The sequence below is a fragment of the Halichoeres trimaculatus genome, unplaced genomic scaffold (genome assembly GCF_033239565.1).
Source record: "Halichoeres trimaculatus isolate MK-OKI-2021-1 unplaced genomic scaffold, fHalTri1.1 fHalTri1_scaffold_12, whole genome shotgun sequence".
NCBI lineage: Eukaryota > Metazoa > Chordata > Actinopteri > Labriformes > Labridae > Halichoeres > Halichoeres trimaculatus.
In genome coordinates, this window is record NW_027437190.1 from 21,789,534 (window position 1) to 21,810,660 (window position 21,127).

The 21,127-nt window shown below is 40.9% G+C and overlaps 1 protein-coding gene across 3 annotated transcripts in view; it reads right to left on the reverse strand.

The window, feature by feature from the left end:
* grik5 (glutamate receptor, ionotropic, kainate 5) overlaps positions 1-21,127 on the reverse strand; it is a 93,261-nt gene that overhangs the window by 37,152 nt on the left and 34,982 nt on the right. For all 3 annotated transcript variants that reach the window (XM_074682650.1, XM_074682648.1, XM_074682649.1), the window contains 2 exons: positions 3,724-3,885; positions 2,363-2,527 (listed from right to left, as the gene is read on the reverse strand). In XM_074682650.1, coding sequence (XP_074538751.1) covers positions 2,363-2,527; positions 3,724-3,835 — 277 coding nt within the window. In that variant the 5' untranslated portion in view covers positions 3,836-3,885. The remainder of the gene's footprint in view (positions 1-2,362; positions 2,528-3,723; positions 3,886-21,127) is intronic.

The following is a 21,127-nucleotide window of genomic DNA, read 5'->3' on the forward strand; positions in this document are numbered from 1 at the left end:
CTGAAGCGCAGGAGGCACAGCTTTTAAACTTTACAGACACACTTAGATATGCTAACACACTGGGGTGTTACACCCTGCTGGCTGCAACGCCACACTCTGCCACAATCCTCCTCCCATTTTTCCCCTTGATCAGTGGATGAGAGGTGGAACAACTTTGCCCCACCATTACACCACCTTACTCATTGAAGAAGAGGTGTAACAGTCTATAGGGCTGAGACAATATGCTGTTCTCGCGATTCTATTCTATTTTTGAGGTGCCGATTCGATTTAAATTCGATATTTATGATTTTGCGATTTTAGTTTGCTTTTTAACTCCAGACCATGGGAAAAAGTTAAATGATGATCATAATGTCTACAGACTATCTCAGGAGCCATATTTTCCCAAAAAATGCACATCAAGTGAGTCAGAGAGAAACATTTCACCCTCTGCTGGAGAAAAGTGGTAACTTTTTTCCAATCTAGTTTTTAAATAAAGAATCTAAATTTAAAAAAAAAAAACATTGATTTTTTTTGACAAAGAATTCTGATTTTGATATTGTTAAACAAAAAAATCCCGAAATATTGATTTTTGATTTTTTTTCTCCCACCCCTACAGTCTTAAAGAGATCATGCCTGGATATCTTGTAAACACATCACAGAGATCACCACCAGGTCCTCCACCAGAGAACTCAGACTCTTGTCCCAAAGGAGAAACACCACACCATGTGACATGTGTGATTAATAACTTTGGGAAATTTTGGCACAGGTCAACCTGAACTCCTCTAGAAATTTTCAGTAGTGCTCATGTGAGAGGAGCCTACACCTATGTGTTTTTACACTTACTGCTCACCTCTTTTTTCAATTATTAAATCAGAACACATCTCTGAATAACCTCATCCAAAGATGAAGTTTGCATTTACACTATGAAAAATATTAAGTGAGGTCAAAAGCATGGTTTTGCAAATGAAGAGTGATGCAAGTGATCAGCTGCAGTTTGTAGTTTTGCAAAAAAAAAATTGATGTGAGAGGATTATCATTTCTCTCATCTAACTCTGAAAGAGTTGAAAGAACTCATTGAAAACTGATTTTTGTGACTTGTTTTCACAAAATACACGAATTTGACCTCGTCATGCAGCAAGGGCTTTATCCATCAGATTAAATATAAATGAATTACTACTTGTCTGTTTCGACTCAGTATCATCTGGTTGTTTTTTTCACACATACAGCACAAATCAGTGCAGTGACTTCACAGTGTTTCTCTGACAGCTCCTTTCTTTCTGGTTTATTCAGTTGGTATTTTAATTCATCCCAATTAGTGCTCCTCAGTCCCTGCTACTGTCTATTGGTGTACATGCCCTCACTTCACCCATGTGTGAAAGTGCATGTGTGTCTGCAGACAGAGATGTGTGTGCGTGCATGTGTAAATGTCTTTGTGTGGGTGTGTGCGCGTTAGTGTGCCCCAAACAGACGTAGCTGTAAGATGATGAGCTCTCCGATCCAGAGACCAAAAAAACGCTGCGAGCAAACAAGCCTGTCAGAGTCTCCTGCCCATCGGTCAAGGACACACAGGCACACACATACACACACATGCATAAACATACGCAAACGACTGCAACTCAAGCATGCATATGTACACAACCCTTCTCAAGCACACATAGACATTTTTCCAGTAGCTTGTGGCAGGGTCAGTGACCTATTAGAACAGGAGCGGGGAGTCAGTGTCTCCTCTGTGACTGCATTCAGCAGCTCCTCTGTCTTTATGCACTCCAAACATTCTGTTTTAACTCGGTATATTGATACAAATTTCATGAAGTGGCCTCTGTGGTGTAGTGCTCATTCTTTTGGCCTGTGCTGCTGATCTGTATTAGAATTTGATGATTTGTTTTTGTGCTAGCCTGCAGAGTACACTGTGCCAGCTGTTACTGGAGGGCACTGGTCCATTCTTTTTAATGAGACAGGTTTACTAGCCCATTACTGGTCTCCAGTGACATGTAAACTAATCAGAACAAGCCCTTACTGGTTCCTAATCACATAGAAGCGGTGGTGTTTTTATCATTCTGGTAATCATTTGAGGTTTATTCAGAGAAAAATGCAGCTTTTTTAGAAATATAATTACCTCTTTGGAAAACACCGGCAGCCTTTTTAAATGAGAAAAAACCTGCAGTACTCAGTGGACAGCTTTTTTTCTGCTCTGTACTGGTCACTATTTATTCTAAAACACAATCTTTCTAACAATAGCCTCTATTTTTCAGATACTTTGCCTGTGTAGGTTTGACTTTAATCTCCACTGTTCTCTAATGGATTCAGCTGAACTTTATCACTTTGTAATGGGTTTGTGAGTCCTCCCTACTGATGGTCTCTGGTGTGAATTGGCTCCACTCACTGGTGTCAGTTGTGTCATACTGAGAGTCTTTCTGCAGCTCGTATATGTCCACCTCCACTCGGGCTCGCGCTGGACCCTCCATTACGCTGTTGATGTTCTCCCTGGCCAGAGCCAGCGCCAGACGCTCCCCACGCCCACACACAGACTGGTCATCCAGGATTGCCGCTAGAGAGAAAGAGAGGGAAGAGGAGACAGGTGAAGCAGAGGAAAGGAGGAGAGGGTTTCAAGATGGAGGGCAGAGGAGGTGTGGAGTGGAAAATAGACAGAGAGGTTTAACGTACAAGGGGATTAAGTGAGGCTGATGGAGGCATCACAACCACAGACAAAAAAGGGATTTTAACATAATCTAAATAAAACAGGGATTTGAGATCAAAACAATATCATTACAACAACATTAACTGCAGTTAAAAATGATCATAAGTATCATTTTACTATTTGATGAAATTTTTTGTGGAAGTTGTTTTTCATTGCCTCAGAACAACTTGTTTACCATACATTTACATTGAAGAAACCTGGAATCCATCAGACAAAGCCTTAGCTGGAAACAGCAGCTTTTTTTCTTGGCATACTTCAATGAGAAATAAAGAAATCTGAGGCCAAGACTCCCATCACCTCGCAAATTGACTGACAGACTCTTAGTCAGTTAATAAAAGTTAAATCCTCGTCAGATGATAGCCGATCAGTTCCAGGATCATGTAAGTGCTTTGGTGTTCTGTCTCTTTTGCTTCCACAGAGTCTTATCAAGTGATGACCTAAGCCCTTGAAACCTAATGGATGATACCACCCGAACTAAGAAAAAGCACAACACTTCTAAATACAGCACCAATTATCGCTTGCATGCAGACTTTTTATTCTCTTTATTCCGCAGAATCTGTTTTTAGAGATGATGTCCAAAGTGTCTCAGCTTTGTTTTAATTGGACAAAATCTTTGGTGCTTGCAGAAAACGTCCATTGGGGCCGTATGGGTGTGATTTCTACACTTAAATCCAATCCCGATAACTGTTTAAAACATCTCAGAATAGTGTTGAGGCCTTTATGCTGCTTTCAGCTAGTCTTGCACCTGGTATTTTTTTCTTTTTTTGAGTGACTTCAGAGAAACATTTAAAAAGACTTACTAAATTATAGCTGTCAATTACACTTCGGATGATGAGACACTTCATTGAACAGACAGTTTAGACACAGGTAATTTATTGGCACTAATTCAGCTATAAAGTGCTCTTTCTGGCAGTCTTTCTCCAATTTACTGCTGAAGTTTGCAAATCTGTCTTTGACACACAAAAGCAGGCTTTGACAAACACTGAGAAGTTTGGTGTTGAACTTTGAGAAGAACTTTTTGTTGAGTAGGATGACCGACCACTCACCCATGCGGACGGAGGAGAGCAGGGGGGCCTGACTGAGGGAGCGTGGCGGCATGGTGACTAGCAGGAAGGAGAGGAAGCGTATTGACAGCAGCAGTGCTGGCAGAGCCGGCATCTTCTACTGCTCCTCATGGAGAACGGTCTGCTGGCTGCCTGTACCACCACCTGCAGGAGTGGAGGAGGAGGAAACATATTACTGCAAGCTACCAGGCACGTATTTGCTCTCCTTGAACACAAAGTCTCTCTTTAAATTGTCATCCTGGAGCTTATCTTCTGTTTGCTCTGTCACACTTTAATGTAGAGGGAGCATATTGTAAATTGATGGCAGGTATAGTGGATTTTTTTTTTTCATATTCAGCCATGGAGATGTTCACTGTCATATCACAAAGGCAGCTCGTGCATACAGCCTGTCAAATAAAATACACTGCACGTCTCCCTTTATGTCTCCTGTGGAAAGAGTGCTGTTTAGAAGTGACAGGACTCAGCCTTGAAGAGATCTCCATGGGTTCAAAGACAACATCACAACAACTGGCACAAACATATGGACACATGCAAACAAGCATAAATGTAAACTGGAAGGCTTTCTCAAGAAGGAACACTTACTGAGACTCACACATACAAAACAAAACAAAACAACCTTCAATATATGCACGTTAGAAAACTAGATAGCTAGATGGATAGATATATAAATACATACATACATACATACATACATACATACAGATACATATACATATATTTTAATACACATTAACTTGAACCTTTTCATTTGTTCTAACCCCCATCTCAACCCTTAAAGATACAAACACACAAAAAAGAGCACACACAGAGCCCAGCTGAGCTCAAGCTGAGTATTTAACAGCCCTTTCCTGAAGTGACAAAGCCTTGCTCTGACTGACAACCTGACAAGGGTGGAGAAGGAAGGAAAGAAGACACAGGAGAGGAGGAGATGGAGGAGGAGGAGGAAGAAGAGCCTTGTGTAACTGACAGACAGGAAGGCTGAGGGAGAGGTGGGGCTGGAGATGGAGATGCTGGTGATGGTGGCCCGGGGAGTCCGGGTCATCAGCTTGATCTTACGACAGCTCTGACAGACAGCTGAACGACTCAGTTCTTGACCTGCAATTGACCCTTACAGCTGTAAACAGGGCAATGCAGGAGACGCAGAAGGCTGACCTTAGACCCTTTCAACCAAAAAACAATTGAGCCATACTGTGGGTTTGTGAAGACGTACTGTATATCAAAGAAGGTGATGATGTGTTGAGCGTGTATCCCTCTCCTCTATTTTGAAGTCCTTTTCTTTTTCTTTTTTTTCTGCTCACCTTTTTTTACAGCTTTGATGATTAAAAATACGAGAAAAAACTGCATTCCTCTGCTTTAAATTCAACTTCCTATTTCTACCAACAGCACAATTTTTGGTGCATAAGAGACAAAACTGCCCTTTTGAAGTCAGAAAACAGAAAGACAAGTGCTTCCAACATCATGTGTCAGTTTACTCAGACACATGACAGGTTGGCTGGAATATGATAGCTTGATAGTCTAAATCTGTAATATACCGATGTAATGGAATTGATTTCTTTTTGCTTTTATGTTAGTTTCGCTGTGGTTTAAAGTTGCATAATAAGATGCACATCACTCATCAGCCTCATTTCTCACGACCGGCGGTTGCCACTTGGTACAGGCTCAGCATGTGTACATCAAAGAAACAGATGGTGTTGATTGTCGGTCACTGTGTAGAAAAATAAACCCTACCGCTTCCTTAAAGCTTTTTTCTTTGTGATCTGTAATTTGTTTTTGTTTACACCATGCTCACCTTTCAAACCACTTTGATGTTTAAAGCCCTTGAAAAAAATGAGAAAAACTGCAATCCTAGCCTTTAAATCCCACTTCACATACCACCTTGTTTTTTTCCTTTTGTTCTTTACCCTCCATGCAACTACTGAACTTCCTTTCTCCCTCTTATATTTCACATTTCATCGTCAGGTTTGGCGTGGCAAGCATGTGTGGGGACATGTCTGTAATACTAATGACATGCGCCCCGCTGTACAGATGGTGGTGTTGCTCTCATTATTGTTCCTGCAGCTCAGGATGAACAGAGGAAAGGCTTATGCAAGGCCATCTGTATGGGTGACACAACATAGAATAACAGGCACATAGTGGGAGTAGTTTTCATTGTTTCCAATCAACTATTCTTGTTTCAGCACAGCATCGAAATGTCCGCAAATAAGTTGCAAGAGCACCAAAAGGTTTAAGATTTCCATGCTGTTTTCATATTTGTGCACATGTGCATAATGATGTATAGAAAGAGCTGATTATTCAGACCACACAGTGAGATCACTATGTGGTACACTGCTGTATATTTTGCAGCACAGCACTCCATCTTGTTGGTTAATACAACTGTATTGTGTTTTCTCACAGCACCAACGGTCTCTTTCTCAATTTACCCTACACCAAAGTGTGTGTATTCGAGTGTGTGTCCTGATCTGAGTGTTTATTACAGGACATGTATGGCCAGCCTGAGTGTGATGGTGTATTGATCGAGGCCAGCCGAAGTGGCGGGCCCTCAGGTGCAGTCAATCAAAACAATGGAGGAACCTATCATGGGAGTGCTGCATTTTCACAGGAGCCATCTGATTGGCTATTACCAAGAAGCAGATTGCTGTGATGACGAATAAGATCCTATGCCTTCATCAATGGTAGGATGGAACCGGTGCTGTTTCATTGTTATTGAGTGCTATCGACAGCATTAGACAGCGAAGATTACAGCATCTATACTCCGTGGAGAAGAAGAAGAAGAAGAGGGGGGGGGGAGCTGTGATAGAAGTAAGGAGAATAAGTGAAAAAAGAAGCAGAGAGGGAATGGGCCGGGCACGACGGGGGAATAAAAGAACAAAATTGAATACAGAGAGAAGAGATTGGAAAGTGTTTCTGCAGACAGAGAGACGCAGAGCAGGATAGAGACAAAGAAGCAGGAGAGCGGCACTGAAAAGTAACAAAGTACATTTACGCAAGTGCTGTATTTTCACATACTTCTTCAATATTCTCCATGATATTTTACTCTACACTTTTAAACTTGAGTTATACCCTACTGTTTCAACTGAAAAAAGGGTTTGACTTGCAGTACAAAATATTTTTTCAGTCTATAGGGGATGATGCATTGTTAGAGAACAAGATTAATACTCGTACAGTACATTAAGTCATTAAAATCTGCTCCTCTTCATTTACAGGAGCTGCAACATTAAAGACCCTTGTCGACAATAGTTGCAGACATTTATTATGAATGTAATAAAATATACGAGGGACAGCCTGTTCTATCACATGGAGCCACAATAACTCACATGGGGAAACCATGTTTGTCACAATGTGTTCTTACAAATGAAACATTTCATTCTCATATCTACCTCAAGGATTACATTTAGATGGATTTACCTGTTGACAAAAAGTGTAATAGTTTTACAATCATTTTTTCTGATGTGCAGATAAAACTGCCAAACTACCTGATGTGTCTTATGAAATCCTGGAGCAACGTGTGGTCCTAAAAGTATTTATCTAAAAAATCCCATATGTACAGTGTGCGCTATCACTTTATCTCTTAAAGGTTTTAAACTTGTTAATCTACTTTTTAAGCAGTCATAATATTCTAATTTATTTTTTTATTCAGTTGTAGAGTTTAAATCTTAGATCTTGCATCCTGGCTCTTAATTACCTCCGCCAAGGAGGTTATGTTTTCGGGAGAGTTTGTCTGTCTGTCTGTGAACAACATAACTCAAAAAGTAACAAACTGATCTTGATAAAATTTTCAGGAAATGTTCAAAATGGGATTAAGAAGAAGAGATTACATTTTGGAAGTGATATGGATCACCGTCTGGATCCAGGATATTTTTTAAAGGATTTTTTATCATTGTGAGATAGGGCCATTTTCACCATATGGGTATATAACTCCACAATAAATGGTTGGATTGCTTTGGAAAACAATACAAGACAAGGTCACCATAATTTCCAACAGATGAAAAAGTACAATCCAGATCCTGCCAATATTCTGGACACTAACATCCATAATATGAAGTAAAATTTTCAACACTATCAGGTAACAAATTATCGTACAAACCTGCAACTAACGTCAAATTGTATTAGTCTGCTGAAAGGGAGTGTAACATTAAAGTAGGACTAAAGTGTTGCGTGACAATCACAATATGCTTGGCAGAGGTCTGCACTCTCTGAGTGCTTTTCTGATTTATTTTTTGTTCTCATGTCTTGAAATGATAAAGTTTAAGATTTAATTTCGAAAAGGTGCCTTAGTGTCATAAAAATCGAAAAAGTAATATCAGGGACTAGCAGTGCTCTTGAAATTCAGCTGAACTATAAATGACCAGCTTCCAACAAAGCAGTTTTGCATGTCTGGATTAATGATACCTTTTGTCTCACTGCAGGAGAGTGAAGGGAGGCTAAAATGTGGTTGTTGAAGTGGAAGGGAGTCAGGGAGACAAGTGCAAGTCAGAGATGTAGAAAGAGCAAACAGCGAGATACAATAGCTGTGTTTAATTTGCAAGGACTGTGTGTCTGGCTCTGTTGCAGTAGTTGTACATGACTGAGTCCCTGTAGCAGTCGGGTGTCAGTCTGCAGGGAGCCAGAGCAGCGAGAGGCCCGAGCAGAGCCAGACTTGTCTGAGCTGTACAGAAAAACACGGCTCCTAGCCCCCCTCGCTCGCTTTCATTCTGCACCCTGCTGTAAGTCAAGCCGCATGCTGGCATCACCGAGACACACAAATGCAAAAATACATAAAATATCCTGACTAGCTGTGTGAGTTTATGTGCGTGTGCCTGTGCAAGAGGGAGAATAAAAAAAGAGAGAGGATAGAAAGGGAGAGAGGGGAGTCATCCCAGTTGGAGATTTAGTTGTTTGCTGCATGCATTCATCTTAGTGTGTGTGTATGAAAGCATATGTATATTTGTGTGTGTTCTATGCCTAATGTGCGTGTGTGTGTGTGTGTGTGAAGGAGACTTGGCGGCTTGCTTGCTGTGTCTGCAGTGCCTATTATGAAAGAGAAAACCGTAAAATCAGAGATCTTAATTATCTGGAGGGAGCGTGAGGGAGAAGCAGGGATGTGTGGAGGATGAGGGAGAGGAAGCAAAGGGAGGGCCAGAAAAAAAGGGAGAGAGGCATGGGGGGGGGTTACAGAGAAATCAGAAAACGTGGGAATGCTATCTTGCATTATACCCCAGGGCAGAAAAGGGAAAGGATGAACGCAGACTGAGGCAGGGGAAGCAGGATGAGCGATAGCAGGGGAGGAGTGGAAAAGGAGAAAAAGAGGGGTGAGGGAAGAAAGACAAAAAGAACTCTGAGGGAGAAAAGCCGCTCAAGGGGGGGTGAGGAGAAGGAGAAGGAGAAGGATGTCTGTGGGGGGGCTGGCGAATCATTTGTTTTTCCTCCTTATGCCTTATTGTAAGACACAAGAAAATCTGACAGTTATCATAATGGAAGGATGAATCATTCCCATAATTGAATTTGCAAGTGGAACGGCTTCAGCGGCTGCGGATTTAAGACGACTGTACCGCCAGCCATGCTGGAACACAAGTGTTGTGTTGCTCATTTTTTTGTCAAAATTAACAGTCATTGTTGGCTGGAGACTGTCAGTGGTCCCTGAATGAGCACGGTCAGATCATTTCAGAGTGATTTTTAACACCCAGACAGTCTGGATGAGCTGGGTGGTCAGTTTGTAGTGTGTGTGTCTGCGTGGATTTCTTGTTTTCGTGCATGTGTGCCTGTGTGTAAGCACTGTCATTTTGAGAGTGGAAAAATACCAAGGACCTTTCCCTCACCCCTGTTGGCTTTTTGTAGGATTAAGTGTTTAGTACTTTGTGTCTGAATCTAATATAAAAGCAGCAGCACATGCTCTTGGTCACATTGACTCAGCATTTTCACTTCGTACTCTCACACTCCTCAGACTCCTCTACAGTGACATGTACCTCTTTAATCTTGCCATCTCTTTCTCTTTTATCTTACCTTTGTCCTCTATCTATACAAGCATCTCTGTTTCTCAAACCCAGTGTTACATCCATCCATTGTCTATACCACCTAACCCACATGGGGTCACAGGGGGGCCTGAGCCTGTCTTAGCTGTCATTGGGAAAGAAGAGTACACCCTGGAAAGGTAACCAGACTATTCAAACAGGCACACTCCAAACGGCAATTTAAAGTGTCTGTTGTTTCAGTTTTTCATCTTTTTAAGCCTCATTTTTCCACCTTAATGCCAGTGTTACAGGCTTTTAAGGTATAGATCTGACATTTCAACAATCTTTCACACACAAAGATTTAGTCATGTGATAACTCCTAACAGGGTCTGCACAGTCTGCATTAAAATATAGGATTAGGTTTTCTGAAGATACGCACGACAATAGCTGTGGAAAATAAAGCAATTCATTTCAACTAGAGTGCAATAAACACAACCTTGAGAAGCTCACAGTGTGAATGTTTGTTTCAGAGCAGAGTTTATTTCACCCCTGTCAAGGGAGAAGAATAAAATCATCTAACAAACAACACAGCAACATCACAAACTACTGCCTCAGAAGTGGAGTTGAATTTGGAAGGAAAGAAATTTTAAACCCAAAGATTTTAGTGAATAGTCGAGAATTTCTTCCGTCAAGTGAAATTGTCAAATAAATTGCTTTTTTCCAGCTTTTCTAATGTTAGGAGTTCAGCCCTTCTGTTTTAAATTTTTTCATTTTTTTATTTTTTTCAGGCAGAGGAATTTATGCTGAAAGGAACAGGCTGATTTTTCTAAGGGAGTACAAAACTAAATTCTTTCCAATTTGTACAAAACAATGACAAAAAAAGACTTTTAAGCCCACAAACTATTTGTTCTAGTGCACAAGATTGCGACTCCAGTCCAGTTTCTATCAAATCAACTTAGATTTGGCAAGGCTGGGAAAATTGCCCAGAGTCACAGAATAAACCAGGGATGTTCAAAAGCAACATATTTTTAGTCAGTTAAAACAGATATTTTAGTCCTCACTTACTGACTAATCTAACTGTAGGAAATGACTATACAAACTGTACAGTGAGCACAACGAAAGATGTCAAAACACAGGATGCAGTCTGCAGGTAAACAAAGTAAAACTGGTTTTCTGAATGTAGCTAACACTAGCAGAGGTAGCATCTAGAGCATCTTAAGCAGTGTTCAACAAGGGAATACTTTCCTGTTTTATAGCTCAGACCTCCGCCAAGCATATAGTGATTGTCACCCAACACATTAGTCCTACTTTAATGTTATACTCTCTTTCAGCAGACTGCGACAATTTGGTGTCAGTTGCAGGTTTGTGCGATAATTTGTTACCTGACAGTGATGAAAATTGTGATGACCCAGTACATATTTCATATTCCAGATCTTAGCATCCAGAATTTTGCCGGGATACGGATCGTACTTTTACATCTGCCAGAAATGATCATGACCTTGTCTTGTATTGTTTTCCAAAGCAATCCGACCATTTAGTATTATTATTATTATTATGGAGTTATATACACATATGGTGAAAACGACCCTATCTCACAATGATAAAGAATCCTTTAAAAAATCCTGGATCCGGATCACGTCCAAAATTTTATCACTTCTTCCTTATCCCATTTTAAACATTTCCTGAAGATTTCATCAAAATTAGTTCGTTACTTTTTGAGTTATATAAATTCTTCCAAAACACATAACCTCTTGGGCAGAGGTAATAATGTAATTAACACCTCATTTAAAGCTTTCTTAAATGTGTTGAGTTATTACCACATTGTCACTTCCGTCAGGTGAAAGTGACCAGTCCCAGTCACTATAACCAAAAGCTCTCTGTGTCACTGTTACTCCCACTGACTTCCTGTACATCTGCACATTGTCCTCCCTTTGGCAGGGCTGCAGACATTTTGATCACTCATTTTGTCTCTTTCTTCCCCCAAACCTCCACCTCTGTGTCTCCTCTCACTCAGCTGCTATCTGTTTTGTCTCTGCTCCTCAGGAACAGTGTCTCTTTACTGACCTCTCTCTGCTCTCTCTTTCCATCTTAGCTCTCTCAGGTCTCTTCAATCTCAGCAGTGCACTTTCTCTGTTACAGCCCCCCCTCCTCCCCCTTACTCCCCCCTCCCCCCTTTCTTTCTCTTTTCATTGGACATGGATAAATTCTTTCCAGTGTTCTCCTTGACAAAGAGGCCCTCAGTCAGTGACACCGTCTGCTTGGGGAACCACCATGCTCCTGTGACACTGTCACATCCGAGTATGTCACACACAAAAAAACATACACACACACGCACACACGCACACACACACACACACACAAATATACAGCAACTCTCGAGGAAGGGACATTTTCGTGTTTTTTTCTCTACATCTGCGCCCCAATGCAAGCTTGTGTGTTATCTGTTGGTACAGGCCAGCAGCAAATTTGCATTTCCGCCTTTCTGCATGCATATGTACCACATGCTGTTCAGATCAGTGCATGTGGGCTGGGCAAACTCAATGCATCACTCTCCCCAGAAGCTGTTTAAAAAAGATGCACAATTTGGTGCTACTAGCTGTCGACGCAGGTCTAACTTGTTGCAGCCGAGGCTTTCATAAGAAGAGGAGTCAAAACACAATTAGGGTGCTCTCTGTGAACTCACTCACCCCTTGGCTTATTTGTGGAGCTAAAATTTTCATATAGAGCAGAGCCTTGGAAATATAAGAGTGATATTATTACACATGTCACTATGAAGAGAACAATGTCCGAGTGCAAATAGAGCGCTGTCAATTTGAATCAGTGTTGGCTACGAGGCAGACGTCAAAGTGAGTGACTTCACTTTCAACATTAATGGAGGGTACAGGTTGGGTCTTGGGGATTTAAATCAAAGAGGTAGTACATATTTGTTGTTGTTTTTTGGACTACACACCTCCTGTGTTTTGGTTTTCACTAACTGTTACAGTTTTTGCTCTTTGTTCCTAGTTTTCTCTTTCCTCCTGGCCAACCGAGGAGGAGGAGGAGGAGGAGGGATGTCTTTTTGAATTGTCTCTCTTGAGGCTTCTTTCAGTGTTTTTTTTTTCATATTTTTACACTGGAGAGCTTTTGAGTTTGTGAATAGTATTTCCCTGAATCTTTTCACAGAGCTAAGCAGCAGCGGTATGAGCCTGTGAAGCCCAATTAGATATTTGGATGTTTTATTTGGCTTTACCAAAATCTTGAATTGGATTTGACTTCATTTAAATCAGTAAATTGCAGCTGATTGTGAATATTTAGAGTGAGAGAAACCACGTCAGAGAGCACATTGAGTTAGCAGTGAGCAGTCAGAGCATAAAAGGCTTTTTAACACAGACGTGTTTGTGAATTACTTAATGCTCCTAAAGTAACATTGCCGCAAAATAACCAGATATATCTACAGTGAACATGAAACAAAAATCAGAAATAGAACTGTTTTATGCAGTGAGACAGACAAAGGTAGAGTATTTGCCTTCGCACTGCCACAGCACTGTGATGAACCGCTGAACTGACTCCACGCAACTCTCCCACTTAGACACCCACGCAACCAACAGAGAGACACACGGGCACAATACACACATGCAACAGATACTTAGAAATATTTCAAATACATTTTACCTCATGCATCTACACACATACATGTTTTGGATTAAACGACTCAGATGGCATTTACTCTGTCTCTTTCTCTCTCATTGTCAGGTTTTGCTGCCGTGGCAACAGAGCTGAGGACGAGAGGAGGAGGGAGTGGGAGCGGGGAGGAGTGTGAGAGGGATGGAGAGAGTGTAAGAGTGGAGAGGGAGACAGTGATGGAACAGGTAAATGAGAGATCAAGGAGTCAGGGCTCACTGGTCATATGAGGCGTGGCTTCGTCACTCATGCAGTGTGTACGTGTGTGTGTGCGTGTGACTGACTAAGCTTTTACAGTCACAGGCAGAAACACAAGGAATGTGTTTTTGCTACGTGACTGGGAGCAAGCGTTCACTCTGCGCTGACTCGGGTGTGCGTACTGTATGACTCGGACATGTTGCATGCCCACTCAGACACTCCAGATCGTTGTGTAATTCTGTCACCCACGACCACGTCTAAAATTGGTCATCTGAGATCAGTACGAGCCGATTACTGATGGAGTGAGACTAAAAAAACTCAGAAAACAAGGGGAAACGGAGTGCTGTGGAAGTGCTCTTGTGATTCAAGTTTACATGTGGGGCTTCTGGTTTGTGTTTTCGTCTGTGCTAATTTGCTCCACAGAAAGCAGCATGCTCAAATTTGGTTTGTTTTCAGCCGCCCCGGGCAGGAGACAAATTCTCTCTGACTGCACTTCTCAGACTCGGTTCAACATCTGAAAAAAGGATTCACTTGCAACTATGCAAAGTGACTACGCAAAGACAAAAATATGTAGGCCAAGTCACTGTTCTCATACAGGAGAGGAAAGATGGTGCTCTCTTGTAGAGTTCAATTGTTGACTATTTATACAGAATGCCAAGGTTCAAATCCTGAGGAAAAACAAAGCGTTACATCATGTTTGTTCTGAGGATTTCTTTCCGCTCTTTCATTTAAGACTTTCACAAAGAACTAAGGGAGACGTCAGTCCTCTGCTTTAAAAAGTATGCATGGATGAGTAATAGGATGATAGCACTTGAATCATCAGGATATATTTTTATGATCGCTGCAGGTATGAGGACAGGCTGTGAGGGAGTCAGTGAGAAATAATAAAAATGTGCTTTCAGAGAATGTTTCCCCATCGACAGGAATTTAGGTTAATCATGGAAACGATAGAATCACAAATTAACATTGCTGGTGTTTTATTAGTAATTAACATTCGTAAGTACTTGCTTGTTCAACCTCCGAGCTAAATCAAAGCCTTCTTCATACATTGCCTTGTTAATTTGGAACTGTAACACATTTATAAGTTAAGCAAGCACCAGGCAGCAGATGAAAAAATAATCTAATTTATTGAAAACAAATGTTGTAATTATCTTGTTTACTTCATGTTCCTTCATCTGACATTGTTTTGTGAGTGTGCCTTGGGATAATCGCATGAAAATACATTTCTACTTCTGACGCTCCAGCTAAAATAGCTGAGAACTTTGCATCAGTGCCAGATGGAGAATATAAGCCGTGAATAATGTTGTGCGGCTCCAGACAGCGCCAATCTGTGTTGACTCAGCGACAATCTAAATTCTGCGTCTTAACAGATAATCCTGACTCCGGCCTTCATGTTAGTACAGCGAAAAACTGACTGTCATCGAAAAAATGGTTCTATCCCACTTTCTTAAATTTTAGGAAAAAAAACACTTGAAACTATCCAAACAATCTAAAGCAGAACTCTAGTTTTGTTTACCACTTTGGGAGAACAAACCTTTGGTGCTCTCCTGGTGGCTGTATTGGATTACATAATTGATCAAATTATTTATGAGCAGTTTCATTAAAACAAGGGAAAAAACAGCACTATCCATTTTAAAAAGGTCACAGGAGCGATAGGATAACACAATGGAGCCCCGAGGGTTTTTTCTTTTTCATGTTGGAAACAACATGGCTATGAATACAGCCACTGACCTTGGCTGATGTCATTCCCTCTCCTCCTCGTGTTGTCTTTCATTCTGCACTCTGCAATAACCAGCACAGTGGAAATGCCAGGAGAATAATCTTTAATAATGCCAGATTGTGGGGCGGTTTAAATGCATAGGAAATGCCACGATGCTGGAGGAGGCAACAAACACAATGTAATGACTTTCCAGTTTTCTGCTTATGTTCAGCCATAAATTACCCTTTTAATCTAATTATTATATCAGATTTATACTTCTGTTTCAGTTTTTCTCTGTTAGATTATAAACCATAATTGCATAAACATCCCTATTTTAACACTGACCACGACAAATGCTTTTATCCAAACATATTTTATTTAACTAATCCCCTGGCTGAGCATAAGTTCCACTATGGCTGCTTGTTTCAGATTAAAACAGTTTCATATGAAATAAAAGTAGAATTTATCGGTATTAATGTTATCTAAATTGCCCAGGGATAGTTTGTCCAGCTCTGATTGATGTTTGCCTTGCTGAGCGATTCAACCGGCTGCCATACATATTAATCAGATCAAATTAGTCATATAATTATCTTTTAAGATTTGTGGTGTGACCAGAAGCTAATGCTGGGTGCTTAACAGAGCTTTATTACCCTAAAATATTTCACAGTTTTCCTGAGTACGCTGCATGTCTACTCAATATGTTGTATAATTCTGTCACCCATGACTGAGTCTGAAATTGGTCATCTCAGCTCAACACGAGACATCAGAATATTAGGCCTGATAGGGACTGACTGCAGAAAGAGAGAGGGGGGCCGCAGCATTCAGCAAAATACAGAAATAAGGAGTGACTGGGCACTTTCAAGATGTTGTTGTGCATCAGTTTTGCATAAAAATCTTTTTATTTGTGTCACCATCTGGGCTAAATGCATTACCAACAACGACATGCTCAGATTGTTTTCAGATGCCACAGGCAAGATGCATTTTCTCCCTTTTCTCTACCTCTCAGGTCTAAAGGGGAAACAAAAAGGGATTGAATCAAAGTGAGGACTTTTTCACGATTCACTTATCAGCGTGATCTCTGAACACAAGTTAATTTTCCATGCTGTTGGAAGTTGAATGCTTTCAATTGCATTGTTGTTAAGGAGAAGGCTATCAATCTGAGCACACACAAATAACACTCAAAGTGTTAAAATATTCAAGTTTCTATCTTTGCTTGAATAAATGTTATCTGAGTTTGTTAAACACAAACCTTTGCATTTTTTTTTTCATTAAAGGTGTATATATAGAGATGCATATTTAGTACACCTTCACAACAAAGAAACCAATTCATTAACTCTGTTTAGATTTAAAGTTACCATATTATGCAAAAATCACTTTATTAAGTCTTTTAGTGAAATTTGTGAGTCTTTGGCTTTCCTCCCAGCCCACAAAATGTCATATTTAATGAACAAACCTGAACTTAGCAGTGCTTGTGAATGCAAAATCCTGACCTAAAACGAGCTGTTTGGAATTTCCAGGATTTGCCGACGTCAGCGATTCCCTTTTTTGACCAATCAAGAGCAAGTCTGACCTGATTGGTCCACTGGAGCAGATCTGCAAACAAACCTCGGACCCGGGAAATGTGAGTATTTTAAATGCTGTGTGCTGTGGAGCAGATGTTAAGAGCTTTTCCTCAGTGTCCCCCCTGTCTCTGTGTTAGCTTCAGGATGCTAACTTTAGCAGCGGTTAGCCTGTTGTTTTAGCCTATAATGTTACATAGTGCATTCGGAGCTCGTTGCGCTGCTCTTAGTGACGCTGAAGAGCGGGGCGGTATCAGCGGTGGCTCATTTACATATGAAGGTCACGCCCACTAAATCAGACCGTTCTGAACAGAGGGGCTACGAGAGCCTGGAAACAATGCTGCCGTGCTTGATAAATTAGCTTTTTGGACCAAAACATGTTACTACCATTTCATGAAGACATGAATGATCCATATTAAACTGCAGAAAAGGAGCAAAATATGGGACCTTCAACGGCTTTGCGGTTGAAGCTGATATTTTCAAATACACTTTCCCGTCTTTGAATTTCACTTCAAACAGCATCTGCTGTATAAGGTGAACCAAAATCAAGAAGTTTCCCAGATACACACACGATACAAAAAAATGTCACAGACTTCAGTTTCTATTGCTCTTCTACAGAATAATGTGATGAAAAATTATCTTCATTGTTAAAGCAGGACATCTTCTGTCAGTGTTGGTACTGCAAGTTACTTACCAATGGGTCTTTATAACCTTCAAAAGTAAATCCAACCATCTGACAATCTATTGTTAAAAAGTCTGTAAACAATAGGATACAAAAGATATAAGAAGTATGACTTTGTCCAAAGAGGCAACAATAATCCTTATAGGTGTTTTAAGGGAGACATAAAAGAAAACAAAATTGATCAAGCATGACTGCTTCATTAAAGAATATGAATCACTTCCAAAGAAATTAGAGTTTTTGGATGTTGGATATGAGAGGTTAGTATGTTTTTTTTTTTCTAAATTTGAAATTATATTTTATTCTATATAATAAATGGATACTCCTTCATGAAGGTCATCATCTGCACCGCCATGTTTCTACAGGGACACAAAATAGATCAGCATAGGCCATACACATTCCTGCATTAAAGTGATGGCAGCTGGAAAAAGACTAGAAGAAGAGGGATATTGGTTGATTGTTGTGCAATAAAGGATTTGTTTAACTGGGATTTTTTGATGGTAAAAACTGAACTTCAATGCATCACGGCAGCTTCTTTTTCTCAAAGGCCAACATCGCTTTCTGCAGCTTCACCAGGGTGTGGGTAAGCATGCTAGTGTTTTAAGTCCAGATCCTGTCCCCAAGACATCACCAAATACTTCTACACCCTGTATCTTTAACTGCACAGAGCATTAAGCTCTTAACTTCAATTCAAGATGATGGGTAATAGTCGAAGGTCAGTGGCAGGAAAATGGAGGCCAGAGGTCTGAGATGGAACAATGGCAGCTCGCATGATGAAAACCATTGTATCTGACAAGTGACAAATAATTTCTAGTCATTTGACCCCTGATTCCACCCCTTAGTCAATATTCAATGTCGCTCCCCCCCAGCACAGATTGAGTCGTCTGCCTCCTACCCGTATTTCAGCAGAGCCAGAGAACTACATCACTGCAGAAGAGACGCACAAATATAAGAGGAAAACAAATTGCTAGACTGCCTATTTTTCTGTGTAAGTGTGGGTCACTTTCATGCTGTGTGTGTGTCCATGACCGCAGTGTTACCTTCACAAGGTCAATGAAGTGGTCAAACACTGCAGCAGTACATTCAGTCCAGTTTCCTCATGCTAAATCATTGGTTATCTCTCTGCCTGTTCTATGCTAATGGATGGTAGCATATGCTAAAAGCAATGACTATCTGAGTATTTATGCAACAGCAGCATATTTAATGCAGGATTAGCATTTTGTTTGCCTCATTGTTCAGAAAATCAGTACCAAGCACTGGTGAATAAATGCATAATACATTGAGTTAGCCCATGGTACATTAGCCTTAGAAGTTTCAAAACTAACCACAGAATTATGAATATCCACATTGATTTTTTTTATATAGCTTACAACTCGAGCTAGAACCACTCATTCACATCACTTGATCTGGGTCACTTCAGACTTAATTATGTATGACAAATGTGTGTTTATACAATTGCTCATTTATTTGGATTACTGTTTGTAGTGGACTATCAGCTTTTTCATGTAAAACAGCTGCAATTGTATTTTTGCTTTTCAACACAGATTGAATGAAATTAACTAGAAATGATGCAGTTTGAGGATGAAAGTGATAAATTATGTGCTAATGCCAAATCACAGTGTTGTTCCTGTGCATTTGCTTGTGTTTATGTATGGTGTGAGGCACTACGCCAGGAGGAATGATAATAACACTTCTGTGTGCGATGTTTGTGATGCTGGATTCTGTATCATACTGGTGTGCATAGACATCATTTAATTAGGCTGCTGTCATGCAGCACATGGAACAGAATTAGGTTTTATATATCAATGTAAAGTATTTCTAACAGCATTAAGCCTGAATCCAAATGTCACAGACTGTCTCTATTAGATCAGCACCATAAAACAAAAGCTATTCCACTGTCAAAGGAGCTGCTGCACAGAAATCTGAAATTATTATGACAATGTCCAAAACTGCCTGAGAGAAAGGAAACAAAACTCTGTGTTTTCATAATAATCCATAAAAGAGTGGACACAAAAGCCACAAAAGGGTGTTATGGGCTATGGAAAAGAGATCGTTTTAATTGAATCACCCGTATTAGCATTTTAACTGCGGTGCATGTCTTATAGAGTGTGTCTGTCCACGCTGCAGAGTTGATTATTTAGAAGCATGGCTCAGGATTTAGAGACAACAAAGCGAAATGTGTTTTTGAAAACAGCACTTTTGATATCCTGCATGTCTGAGATAAATGTAAAACAATATAACATGGCGGCAGGGGAGACCAGGAACAGCAGGCATTGGAATTACTCGTCCGTTTTATTGCCAGCATTTTCACTTGGTGCGTCTGGTCAAAAAACGAGTTCCCAGAGGAATAAATGGGGTGTGATTTCAAAGTTGCCCTATATTTGACTCAGTTGCTTTCAAATGCAGCCTGTCAAGTTGTGCCGCGTGCTGCAGCACCTCTCACTCCGCCTGCCTGCCCGCCCGGCAGCCGACCGCTTGGTCAGGTGAGTTATTGCCATGACTGCTCCTTAAACACCCCCCATCTCCACCAACACACACGCAGACACACACACTCTCCAAGTCGTCCATTACCGTGCCTGTCATCCAAGCGTGCAATCAATACTCCCCCTCTGACAGCATCCACACATGTGATGGAAGGCAAAAAGGCAGGAGAAGAGGAGGACAGCAAGGGTAAAGGAGGGATGTTAAAGAGAGGAGAGGGAGCGAGGAGAGGGGTAGAAAGGCCGAGGATGGGGAGGGGGGTGTTAGTGATGAGGAGTGCAGGGCTCGGGGGCAGCGGGTGAAAGAACAGTGGAAAAAAGAGAGATGACAAGAAAAATGTCCAGAGACCCAAGACAAACAACAGAGAGCAGTAATATATAACAAAACACAGAGATGGAGTGAGTGTGGGAGTTGGAGATGGAGGACAGAGATGAGGAGTGGCAGAGGCAGAAGAGAGATGGAAAACAGAGGGAGAAATCGAGAAAATGTGTGTGTTTGTGGGAGAGGTAGAGAAATGGAGAGAGGTTGTGGGTGGATGAGGAGAATGCTATATATAATGGCAGAGGTTCAGGAATAGATCAGAGTGATTGTGTTTTCTGATTACTTAACGCTAGCATCTGCAAACACAAGCAGCCACCAGCTGACATCAAAGACCACACACACACACCGCACACACACACTCATTGACACACAAACACACTCAGAAATGAACCTTGCAAAGAAAGACTGGCGCGTGCAGGCCTCATCTTCATGCTAAACTGAACTAACTCTCCACTAAAGAGCTTCTGTCGTCTGGACCGGATTGATAACAGAAGCAAACACAACCCACTCACAAACACAAACACTTGGACACAAACACACGGTTGCCGAGCTACATCTCGTATACATAAAAAGATTCATAATCACATATAAACATGCAGGCATGGCTGTAAAGTAAACACTGCTGCTCTCCTGCTACACACATGCAAGCATTAAACACACACAATAAGCCATGGCAAAGGGCCTTAATTGTTCATTTTTCGCTCTAACCTTTTTACACCGTTGTTTGAAAGCAGATGGACTGAGTGGACAGAGTGGAGTTGGTTACTGACAATGAGTTTCTGTTATTGCCTTAAATTCTTTGGAGATGTGATTCATGTTTCGGATGTAGGAACTCAGTGTGTGCACCTGTGTCTCTGCATGC